The 12,054-nt window shown below is 32.9% G+C and overlaps 2 protein-coding genes across 3 annotated transcripts; both read right to left on the reverse strand.

Moving 5' to 3' along the window:
• Positions 1-2,772: 2,772 nt before the first annotated feature.
• On the reverse strand, positions 2,773-5,930 carry LOC133315829 (5-formyltetrahydrofolate cyclo-ligase, mitochondrial). 2 transcript variants are annotated; one of them, XM_061517501.1, is made up of 8 exons: positions 5,752-5,930; positions 5,518-5,655; positions 4,957-5,106; positions 4,275-4,316; positions 4,149-4,194; positions 3,815-3,885; positions 3,595-3,721; positions 2,773-3,274 (listed from the first exon to the last, which is right to left on the reverse strand). In XM_061517501.1, the coding sequence occupies exons 1-8, from the start codon at positions 5,915-5,917 to the stop codon at positions 3,262-3,264; spliced, it is 753 nt and encodes a 250-aa protein (XP_061373485.1). In that variant the 5' UTR covers positions 5,918-5,930; the 3' UTR covers positions 2,773-3,261. The 2 variants fall into 2 exon arrangements, with proteins under 2 accessions (XP_061373485.1, XP_061373484.1); XM_061517500.1 differs by having other exon boundaries at positions 2,775-3,274; positions 5,515-5,655.
• A 1,274-nt stretch (positions 5,931-7,204) lies between these two features.
• On the reverse strand, positions 7,205-9,063 carry LOC133315851 (probable myosin-binding protein 5). The gene is made up of 3 exons (XM_061517529.1): positions 8,328-9,063; positions 7,331-8,155; positions 7,205-7,233 (listed from the first exon to the last, which is right to left on the reverse strand). The coding sequence occupies exons 1-3, from the start codon at positions 9,061-9,063 to the stop codon at positions 7,205-7,207; spliced, it is 1,590 nt and encodes a 529-aa protein (XP_061373513.1).
• Between the last annotated feature and the right edge of the window lie 2,991 nt (positions 9,064-12,054).

The following is a 12,054-nucleotide window of genomic DNA, read 5'->3' on the forward strand; positions in this document are numbered from 1 at the left end:
ATCCACAGAATTAGATGCCGTCCCATTCTGATGCTGACACAGCTTTTGGATTAGTTTATGAGAATAATGTTTCTCAGCACGACAAAATTTTTATCTTCTATACATATAAAAGTGTGAGATTCATATTTTTTTTTTCTTTACCTTCGTTTTATATGTCCCTATATGGATCTCACGCACTTTAATGTGTGTGAGGGAGATAAAATTATCTCCTATAACATAAAAAAACATTAATCCCCTTAGTTTATTGTACGACTAATAATTTAAATTAAAATTTTGTTGAAAAAAGTCTTGAACAAAAAATAACAATTCCCTGATATTTAAGCTTAAACTAAAACATGCATTAATGTCCCAACTTGTTCTCTGCATGATGAGGAAAGAAAGGATAAATTCCCTCCCCTGATACCAATCAATCCATAACAATAACGAACATATCTGTGATGGAACTGTTCAGGCAATCACCGCACACTGTGAATTAATGGTTAACCACTTTGGTGTTGGAATGTCTTTGAAGAATAATAATGACAATAATAATGTACTATGATGTTGAATTTTTCAATAAGTCAATTGTTTTGAAGGAGATAGAGATATTGATAATAATTGGCAACGATGGAACACTTGATTTTGTTAGCCTTTGATGTATCGTATAACGGTATAAGTATCTCAACTACTAACGATTAAAGTGTTTAGTCAATATTTCGGGAGTCTGAACGTGATTTATACAGCTAAATTTTACTAACGTGAGTTTTAAGATCAATTATTATACTAGTAAAAAAAAGCCATTACTATAAAATCATTTTTTTGTCAACACTTATGAAACCACCATTATGAATGATGCAGCAAAATCCTGATTTCAAGCCTTATTCGAGTAACATAAGCGTCGTAATAGCAATTAAATGGAGCTGCTTGGATTGTTTTCAACTATCAGTTCATATAGTAATTATAATTGCACTACTTATAATTTACAAACTAGTAATAATACCCCAAGAAGTTAAAACCTACTTGCCCAAAAAGTGTGGAGTGGTTTACCTGTGATCTTTTATTTAAGAGTTTAATAAATTTAATGTTTCTTGTAAGAGAGAAACTTATTTGTTAAACAAGTATAGAAGTATGTGAGACCCATATACCATATGAAATCATGTAAAAAGAAGAAAAAAATAAAAATAAATATGAACTCTACACAATAGTATCTGAATGTAATCTGTAGCTCACGGCCTTGATTTCGATTCAATGAGTTGAGGTAATGAGCACGAGTCAAGCAAATTAAAATATCTACCTCCCACATAAACAGAAGAAAAAAGAATGTTCCATAGATACTTCTTCGAGACAAAGTTTCCCATTTCGGTTTGTATAACTTATCACTGCATATTTTAATCAAAGAATAACATTAAGTTTAAAAGTACCTTTTCCAAACATAATCGGAGTATGAATCAGGTAATACTCGTCTCATTTGCTAATGAGTTGTTAAAAGCAGCTCCCATCAAGATCAATTTTCCCACATAATAAAGTAGACATCAAAACTAATTCTTAAACGGTCCACATTTTTTGCACACACGTCAATCTATACGGGCTTTTGACTAGGCTGTGGTGCATGGGTTAGTTCGGGTTGGATTTTTATGTCGACTCAACCAAACTTGATTTTATAGGTCAGGTATTTTGACCCGACCTAGTTTAATTTGATCCAAGTCAGGTTTGATTTGATTTAAATTTTTTTTGAACTGGATCAGATCAGACCTGATTTGATTTCTAAAATAGATCTGACTTGGTTTCAAAATCGGGTCAAATTCGACCTGATCCACTTTTGACTTGGTTTCAAAACTTGTTTTTTATTTAAATTTTTTATAATTATTGATTTAATTTTTAAACTCATGTAATTTTATTATTTATTTTTTTTAAAATATATAAAGTATATAATAAAATTGATATTTGTTGAATAAATACCAATTCTTAAAAAAAAGTGCTAATATTACTATTCCATGATACTAATCAGTGTCATGGGTAGCTCATTCTAACTTATAATTGATACTTGCAATTAGCACTTACCAATTATCATGATTTGATCCAACCAAAAAGTTCCAAATTAATGACAAATTAAAAAAAAAACAATCCAAACATAAAATTATCCCATAAAATAAAATAAAAAATCAAAAACAGAGATAATTCAATGATTAATTAAAGTATGAAAAAAGGAATCCAATGATCCTAAAAACAAATTGTTGAGTAACGGTGTCTTCAACTTATAACCCATATTTTGATAAATATGATGAGTAATAAATAAAAATTAATAAATAAATAAAGATGAGTCAACCCAGAGATAGTTCTTGAGCATATTGCAGCAGGCTATAATTACCGCATTTTTCCATACGTTTTCTTAACGAGAAGTGGTCATCCACAAATTGCAACATAATGAGCGTCTGGTTCACTCTCTAGTTCACAAAACTTTTACGACACTAAAAAAAGAAATCCCCAATTGCAAACTTCAACCCAAATTTTAAGAACCCTAACATTGCAATTTCAATGAATTTTAAGTGAATGAGAGAGAGAAATTGGGAGATGAGAGAACCCTCAACTCCCAAATTGATTTTTTTTTTTTTTCACGTAATAGTTATGAGTCAAGTTTTGAGTCATTAGATCAATTATTAAAATAAGTCAGGTTTAAAACTGACCCAAATAAAAATGGATCAATAATTAAATCTAGTTCAAAAAAATAGATATTTATGAATTAAATCAATATCAGATACTGAACCAGTTTTTTTGAGCATCCCTACTTTTGACTCTCTGTTCCCTTCCATCACAGGACTAATTTTTATTGCTTGGTACATATCATAGGACTAAATTTGACCACGCAGGAGGACACAAAATTCGAAGCTTTGAAACCTGAAACATACTTAGGAAATTTCGCTAGCACAATAACCTGAGGGCAAAAGCAAACAAAAATAAGCACGATAACAACACCTACACTAAATTAGCCATGCATGAAGTTAAAGCTCGTGTGCTTTAAAAAAGTTGAGTTCAAACTTCACAGTTCAAACATTACAGAAAGAATACTGAATTAAGATGAATGACCAAAAAGTATTGAAACTTCCACTCGGTCAACAATGGATGCAATCATTCATGGCAGTTCAGTATCACTTGATGAATTGGTTCCCCTTGTTACACAAAACCCCAGATCCAAATCCTTTAGTGCCGTACACTTGAGGAATCACAACACTTGATTGAAGATACAGTATTGAAAATGTTCAGGTTCAGCTTTGATGTCCAGTGTTAGAGATCGATTCTGGAAATGTTCACTTGGGTTAAAATGACAAAAAAGGAACCCAATAACACAGAAAAAACGAAAGGTGATGTTATCCAATGCTCTTAGGGTTTAGGGTTTAGGGATTTGGTTAAGAAGCATTTAATACTCTTCGTTAACAATATTATTTAGTAAATAAAGTCTCCTAATTACTTAAGGAAGTAAATATTAAAGACTAGATTCCCAAGATATTAAATATTGCTACTTTTTCATTTAATACTTTCTATTTTATTTTTTAAACCAGGGTCTGAGGTCATTCATTAACAAATGCCAAAAAAAACAAAGAGTTTGTTCAGTGATACCTGTCTAAGGCAGCAGTACTGATAGGAATCACACCTGCTGGAGACACAAGAGCATCAACTGGAATATCAGATGAAGTAATTGGTATTACTCCTTCATCCAGTATTTGTTCGGAATATGACAAAGCAACTGCAAATCCAAAGCCAAATTGCTTGTTTGTGATAAACCACATAGGTTTGATTCAACCATAATTTTGTAATCCAAAAAGGAAGAAATGCATACCAAGTAAGGGTTGCTTCCAGTTCCGTGTCTTTGCAAGGTCTTGGTAATTCTTCAGGAAGGTATCATAGTAACTGCGGAAGGGGGTATATTTAACTGCTAACAAACATTGGATAATAATAATAATAATAATAATAATAATAATAATAACAAACATTGTGAATTCTCACTATTCTAACAACCATTCAAGTCAACTCACCAAGCACAATTTTCCATAGTTGGTAAGATAAGACAAGGCTAAAATTATTAATTCTAGTATTCTACGAAGATATTTTGTATACAGCATAAGAGACAGAGTTGTGTTGTTAAGACAGAAGAAATAAATATTAAAGTATACCCTCCACCACGGCCTAAACGCCTTCCAGATCTGTCAAATGCCAGTCCTGGGAAGAGAAATAATAAAAAGTGATTAGCTATATTCAAGCTTAGACATTAATAATTAAATATGAAATTAGAAGATTACCAGGTAAAAGGAACAAATCAACTGGATCATTCGCCTGCATAACTGCACCAAAGAGATCTTTCAGATGGTTGTTGATATTGGCCAATCACGATAATTAGAAAATACATCTGATGGAAGTCAACCCTACAAGAATCAGAAAAACTAAATTATATGCACAAAAGTAGCCAAGACAGGGGGAAGGATGTACATTACTTGTACCTGGTCCTGTGGAAACGGCTTTGTAAAAATTATGCCATTGTGAGGCTTTGCTTTTTATTTTTCTCTTAAAAAAAAAAAGAACTCACATCTTTTAGCTGAAGAAACCCTGATCAGAATATACAAACTATCTATAAATTTATGTCATCTAGGATGTAGACGGGCTGATTATGTCTTGGTTGAAACAGCTGGATGCTATAGGAACGACAGATTGTTGACAGTGACACCAATCAAAACTAAGAAACTTGATCAGGATTTACATAGAAAGGAAGATGAATTCCAAAATATTAGCTTCACATGCTGTTACAGATTATGGCTTGATAATTGAGTTATTTTGCAAAAGATTTGAACTTAAATTTGGAAGTTAAGCAAATAGTTTTTGCAAGTTGGCTGTGCCTATGAAAGCTACAATGTTCAAGTAGTAAGAAGAGAGAATTTGGAGTAGTAAATGAAAAGAACAAAGCCAACAAACAGAGAGGGCAAGTACCATCTTCACGTGCATTTCCATCAGCATCAACTGGAGCTGGTTCTAAGATGTCCATCGAGTTTGCAACAAGATCATCAATACGCGATATGTTGAGCATACGCATATGACTATTTTTATCCTCCACACGTGGTACATAAATTTTTTTCCCACCTGCATACAAGTCATCTTGTCTTGAGCAAGAAAAATGTATAGATACTCCACTAGAAATAGAAGATTTTATTTTGGAGGCAAGGGTTAAAAAATGGTTGACACTTGACAGGCTTTTAAGAAAAAGCAAATAATTTGTAAAAAAAAAAAAAAATGTATACAAAGCATACCTGCTAAAAATTTACTCTTATTAAGGTATGTTTGGTATGTTGGATTAAACATGGAGGTGAAAAATTCATGCCAAACGAACCCTAAAATTTTTGTTGACATTTGACAATACATAGAACTAAATAAATTTAACAAGGAAATATCATAAGTATCAAAACATATGATTCCTTAAACAACTATCTATCGAGTGTTAACAGAGACTAATATAAAATCAAAATTCTAAGTTGAAAAGTGACAACATACCACTTGCTGGATTTTGCAAAATTTCTGACAATAGTTTGAACGTATCGACTTCTCGTAAAGCACTGCAACTTATATATGCGCATAATCTAAGACTAGATCTGAACCACGGAGATCCCAAAATTATATTTTGAATAGCATTATCTGAAAAATAACAAAAAAAATTAAAATACACAAAAATAAGATTGGATTGTTCATTGTTGATGAGTGAGGAAGCAGTAACAATAATAATAATAATACCTTGTTGAGATCTGAGGGAAGGGTCCATGGCCTTAAGAGCCTTTCTGACCTGAGTTCGAAGCATTCTCTTGTGCTTGAATATGGCATCTTGGTTGCTGCTGTTACTCGTCATCCTCAAAATTTTCACATTAACCAAACCCTTTGTTGCCGCTCTTGCATACATCATCGTCTGGGTTAGCATCTTTTCTTCTCTTTTTTCTATTATTATTATTTTATTAATAAATAAATTTTTTCATTTCTGCATCGTCCCATTTCGTTTTTTATTTTTCACTTTGCAAAAATAGTGGTGGTTATGAATTATGATAAAGAAAGAAAGAAAAAGTTATATTTATAAAAAAATTTATTTATAAATTATATTATATTTCATCGACAACTATAGAGTGAAATTTTATTTGAAAAATAGTGGAGTTTGTATGTTCGTAAAAAAAAATTTGTCAATATAACCGACCATCTTCAAGAAAGAATGCGGGTTTATTAAGGGTTTTTTTTTTATGTAAATAACATTATTTAATTTATAATTCTAAAGTTCTTTAATTTCAATTTTTTATCCATCACAAATTTTTGCGGTTTTGCATTTCGGTCATTGATGGGAAGATAAAAAATGAAGGGGAGAAAAAAAAAGTGAATGGTTGTGAAAAAAATTTTGAAAAATTTCCTTAGAGAATTTGTTTGTGTAATATCAATAATGTAAAACGATAAGAAAGGGAAAGTATGCTTTTACGTGACCAAAAATTTCACACATCACCTAACTTCATAAATACAGGGATGGACTTTTTTTTTATACCTTGAATAGTTTTCTCCATTTTTAATCTTCAGAAATATATTGGATTTGCCCTACAGTCCCAAGTAACATTATTTGTTTTTTATATATAATTCCTGGATGACTTGAATTATGTGCAATTTGAATTTGATTTGTAAAGATGAGTTTTAATGAATATGGTACATTTTGATGGAAAATTTACTGCTATTCTATACAGTTTCGTGAAGCTTCAGAGACAGCAGTAAATAGTTTGTATTTCTTCTATGTGGAAAAAAGAAGTATATAATTTGTCTCCCAAAAAAAAAAAAAGTATATACTAATAAGACAAAAGGAAGTGTAGACAATAGTCATATAAACAATCAAATCCTAGACAAGTTTGTCCAAATGAGCCTAGTGAAGGTTGAAGGCTGGATATGGGGATATTCAAATCCTATTGCAGCACATGCTTTGAGTTTTCAAGTTATTGACCTCTATGTTTAGTTATCTTCATTGTGAGTATAATCATTTGATACCAGTACATTAAGAGTCATTGTCCACCTCAAAGGACGTTATGACAAAGTGGCTGAGCTTCACTAGATTCTGCAATATCAGCACCAAAATTTTGGTTCCTTCACTATTTTTCTCATGTTTCTTAGAAACAAGCTCAAAGTTGGCTTCAAGGGCCTTCACCCTTTCAGTAAGGGAAGATAGTTCTTAACATAGAGAGGCTTCGCTTTCTATTCCTGTTACAATACAAGCATTTGTGAGGAATGGTAATAAACATAATCATTATTATTAGAATACTACACATCCATAGTGAAGGTATGTGTGCTATGTTACCTGTTTCACTGTCTACATCATTAACAATGTCAGGGCTAGATTGTAAGGCATGAATTCCATTTTCTGCAAAGGGTGTTCTATTTTCTATTTTCTTCATTCGACCAAGAAGATATGTTTTCTCAGCTTTGAAATCTTTGGCTGGTTCATTAAGCCTTCCCACTCCATTTTCAGCTTGTGATGAATTGAGACCCTTTTCTCCAATATCCTCCTCACCTTCATTGTTGCCACCATGAGATGAATTAGCTTCCTTAAAAACATATCCTTCTGCTAAGCATCCATATTTGTTTCTGTAAATCTCCAATTCAGCTTCTAAAGCTTTTATATCTTCCTCTTTTTTGACAAGCATATCATTAGTTGCTTGCAGGGCTTCTTCATCATACTCAGCCTGCTCCTCCATCATTCTCTGATACTGTAAAGCTTCCATCTGCATTGCTGCTTTCTCCGCTTGTAACTTTGTGATCATAGCCATTGCATTGTTTGCAGCAACAGCTGAAGCACTTCTTTCTTCATCAAGCTCCATGTACAAAGCCATGAGTGATTTACGGTCCAAACGAACTTGCCTCTTCAAATGGCTTAAGATGGCATCTTCTAAATCATTTTGAACATTTGCCTCATTAGATTCAGAGGCAAATTCTGTTTTTTCAAGTGGTGATTTCCTGTTAATCCTGTAAGACCATCTTGGACTGTTGTTTGCTGAATCTGTTAGTGGGATTCCAAAGAACTTATTGCCCCTTGAAAAAGTTGGGGTTAATTTGGAGGACTCATCGTTTAAATCCTCAACTTCTGCCAATAGAGGCACACTAGGAGATTTGGTGCCATCCTTTACTGTATTGAACAAAAACATTATCATGTACCATAGTTATAAGATACCATAGTTAAAGCATATAGCACAATAAAAACTCTATAAGACCAGTAAAATAATGTAAATTTTTTGGTATAATCTACACAAGCAAGCATATAAATAGTCTCAAGAAAATCATGTTATGCATGTACTCACATTTAACATTCTGACTATTTGCATTGAAGCTATCCTCTTCCTCTGGAAGCTCCGAATCATTATCTGATATAAACTTGAGTCCTGAATACCTGATGTGAGGCAATTCTAGAGGCTCATCAGTTTTTGATGTTGCAAATGGAAAAGCACGTGGTGAAGGAGTTGGGGCTCGTGCAAATGATTCTGAATGCTTAACTTTCGCATTGGAAGACTTAACCTTCAATGGTTCCCCACAGCATGAACACCTTTGATTACTGCTTGTATCAACATGCATGATCCCATCATCCTTCAAACTCAGTTGAATTGGTTGGCCATCCTCAACAAAGCATTCAAGATCCTTATGTAGAATCCCCACAAGAGATTTATATGTGTCACAATCTGATTCCTTCTCGGTTGCAAATGAAAGCAAGCATGCCTCACACATCTTCCTTATGTCAGATAGCTTCTTGTGATTGTGACAAAACGCCAGAGATGACATGTCTTTCTTGTGAGCCTCACATACAGACTCGTTGTAATAAAAATCAGGGTTTCTGTGAACCATTACATGATCAAACCTGGTGCATAGCCAGCACGGGATTTCCAATTCAAAGAACCTTGCAAACTCATTGGCAATAAACGCGAGAAACCCATCAAGGAAAAGTATGATTATCAACAACCATTCAAGTAGTACATAGATCACAAAGTGTGGGAACTTTCCCATTTCTTGCTCAACAAAACGAGAAAATGATCGACTAGCCATGTTGGGTTTTTTTTTCCCTCTTTGTTATTTGTTGTTGTCCTCAATGAGGGTGTAGATTGAGGAAGAAAAAGAAGAAGAAAAAAAAAACAAAAAAGATAAGAGGAACTCAGAATGTGGCAAGATAGAGAAAGATCATGACCTTGTTTGGGGACGAGATCATGACCTTTCTCTCTCTCTCTGTGTCTCTCTCTCACTGGGACAGGTGCAAGGAAAGGAAAAAGAGAGGATCAGAAAAGCTATGGTTTGAAAAACAAGGTTTTCAGAGTTATGGATGGTGGAACTCAATTAGCCATAAATAGAAGAAACAGGTTTTTGCTGTAAAAACCGATGGAAGCTACAATTTACCTGAAATAACGGTCTATCATGCGCTCTTCTCTATTCCAATTTTATTTCCCAAAGTACAAAAACAGATACATCATCCTTTTCCAATGGAAAGCCCAGTGGAACCTTCAACAGGATTTTTCACATTACACACTGTTTTTGTAATCTAAGAGTATTAACACTTTCAAGAGATTCTTAGGTGCAAAGAAAAATTTGTTTCTTGGTGTAATTAATTTCGTACCACTTAGTTATGTGACAGATATTTAATAATTCGGACCAAGACTAAGAATTTCTGTTATACACTTTGTGTAAAATACTTAATGCACATAGTTATAACTAGTAAAGTCGCATAAATAGTTTGGCCTCCTATTCGACCAGTTTAAGAAACCAAGTTGTTATGTACTTTCCAAATGTCTACTTCATTTAGAATGTCAATTGTTGTCACATTCTATCATTTTCCTCTCTATTTGCCTTCTCTGCGCGGAGAGCTTTTATCTCTAGAACTTATTTTTTTATTTAACCATTGGAATATAATGGAGCTATAGCTCTCACAAGTTCATAATGGTTTTCTTGTAAGTACCATCATCAGTTCACCCATACCAACACCAACACCGTGAATCTTACGGAAGACCCATTGTAAGGCACGACTTGCACCTACAGTTACAGTGCCCATGCGCAAGAAAGCCGAGTAGACACAAGAAGCAAGAAATGAGAAACACTACTATACCTAATACCCTCCTAAAAGATAATCATATACACGCACAGATGTGAGAGAGAGTATGATTTACGATATATAATTACAATGCTTCAATGTTGTAATCATTACGTCGCTTAATCATATTTTGTTGATATTATAGAGATTTAAATATAAATGAAGGAATAATTGACAGAATAACAAACAGAACAATATTATATACTGACGTGACATGTATAATACAAAAGACATTTAACATTAATTCCCTATTTATAATAAGTTGGAGACCATAAAATAAGAAAATAAATAATGAAATATACAGAAATAATAAATTTTAAGATATAATTTTAATATTATATAATATTTTTCTAGATATTATCATTTTTTTTTCTTTTTCAGTCTAATTAAATTCCATAGCTTCCCATAGTTACATCCAAATGTACAACTCAATCCACTTTCTCTGTTGTATTCTTCCATAGCTCTCTCGAGCAAATTGTGTGTGTGTTGTATTCTTCCATAGCTATCTCAAGAGCAAATTAGCAAATTGTGTGTGTGTTGTATTCTTCCATAGCTCTCTCAAGAGCAAATTGTATATGTTCAGTCACTAAATATATATAAGATTTTATCCAATTATCGTATTATAACTATATATTTTGGAAAATACATAGTTATAATATTGTTAAAGTTGATTTTTTTTTCTCTCTTCATATATATATATATATATTTCAACGGTAAAAATGCAATACTACGAGACTTCAGGGGATACTTGATAAAAGAATTTTTTTTAAAATTTTGGAAAAGTGAAATTGGGAATTTGATTTATCCACGTTTGGCAAGAGGATTGTAAAAAAGTTTCCGAGAAAATCAAATTATCATAATTCCAATTTGTGAAGCATAATCCCTTGTAAAAATACCACACATGAGGGGTGATATTTTGAGATTCACATATGGTGGGAATATTTAGGACAATTTTTATGACGAAATTAACCATCTTTTCATCTTTCGTTCCTCTCTCTTTGTTCATTGTCTTCTCTCTCTCTTTGATGCTACACAAAATGCAAACGGTTTGGAAGTCATTAACAAAAGCTATGGTCTCTCTTCTATTTACTCTCCCCAGCTTGAATTGCAGCTCCTCCTTTCGGCTGACAGACTCGATCCTAAAGTTCTCCCTCTCCAATCATATTTTATTTGTTGTTCTATCTTTTTTTATTTTTCTGCTTTTGTTTCTGTTTGTTGGAAGGTGGGGTTATTTTTGTAAAATTACCTCACATTTTCAGTAATATTTGACAATCGACCAAACACAACATCAGTAGAATTTACTCAACATTCTCGAAAATATTTTGACCTACCAAACAATTTTTAATATTTTCAGAAAAGTCATTTTTTCACCGTATTCCTAGAAATAGTGATTTCTTTGATAAAAAAAAAATTTCCTCTAGCCGTAGGAAAATAATTGAAAAGTTGAAATTACCATACTACTCCAACAATCAGAAGCATCTATATTTTCCTTGCACCAGAGCAAGAGCCTAATGATGTCAGCGTAGCCACTCAGGCAATGACATGGAGAGCAGTTCGGACCTTTGGTAGTCAAGGTCAATACTATTGATGTTAAACATTCTCCTTCAACAAATGCTCAATCCCCTTCATATCTCCCCCAAAGCAACCGCTACTGCCTTAACCTGAATCAGACGTTGTCCCAACCAGAGGGAAAAAAAGTATTGTAGACATTGGAGTGTTTACGGTTTGTAATGGGGTAGTTTATACATTAAATTATCTAAATTCAATGATTCCCACTCACAAATATCTATTAAGTTTAATGTATCAAAGATCTTTCCTGGGTAAACTTAAAACAATTCAGTGCTTATACCAAACAACTAATAAAATCATAATGTATAATATTAAGCATGCGAAACTAGATCTAAAAGTATTATAGACTCTGCCTGCAAAAAAAAATGTACCTACTGGGAATAGGCTAG

This window comes from Gastrolobium bilobum, unplaced genomic scaffold, assembly GCF_033153095.1.
Source record: "Gastrolobium bilobum isolate Gb01-03AN ecotype WA unplaced genomic scaffold, APGP_CSIRO_Gbil_v1 utg2673, whole genome shotgun sequence".
Taxonomy (NCBI): Eukaryota; Viridiplantae; Streptophyta; class Magnoliopsida; order Fabales; family Fabaceae; genus Gastrolobium; species Gastrolobium bilobum.

Excerpts from the sequence above, each read along its gene's own strand:
- LOC133315829 (XM_061517500.1), bottom strand. The coding sequence starts at position 5,917 with ATGATGTATGCAAGAGCGGCAACAAAGGGTTTGGTTAATGTGAAAATT. Across the intron at positions 4,317-4,956 it reads TGGAAATGCACGTGAAGATG|TTATGCAGGCGAATGATCCA; the intron begins GTACTTGCCCTC and ends TCTTTGGTGCAG. Across the intron at positions 3,886-4,148 it reads CGTTTAGGCCGTGGTGGAGG|TTACTATGATACCTTCCTGA; the intron begins GTATACTTTAAT and ends CCCCTTCCGCAG.
- LOC133315851 (XM_061517529.1), bottom strand. The coding sequence starts at position 9,063 with ATGGCTAGTCGATCATTTTCTCGTTTTGTTGAGCAAGAAATGGGAAAG. Across the intron at positions 8,156-8,327 it reads AAATAGTCAGAATGTTAAAT|TAAAGGATGGCACCAAATCT; the intron begins GTGAGTACATGC and ends TGTTCAATACAG. Across the intron at positions 7,234-7,330 it reads TGATGTAGACAGTGAAACAG|GAATAGAAAGCGAAGCCTCT; the intron begins GTAACATAGCAC and ends GTATTGTAACAG.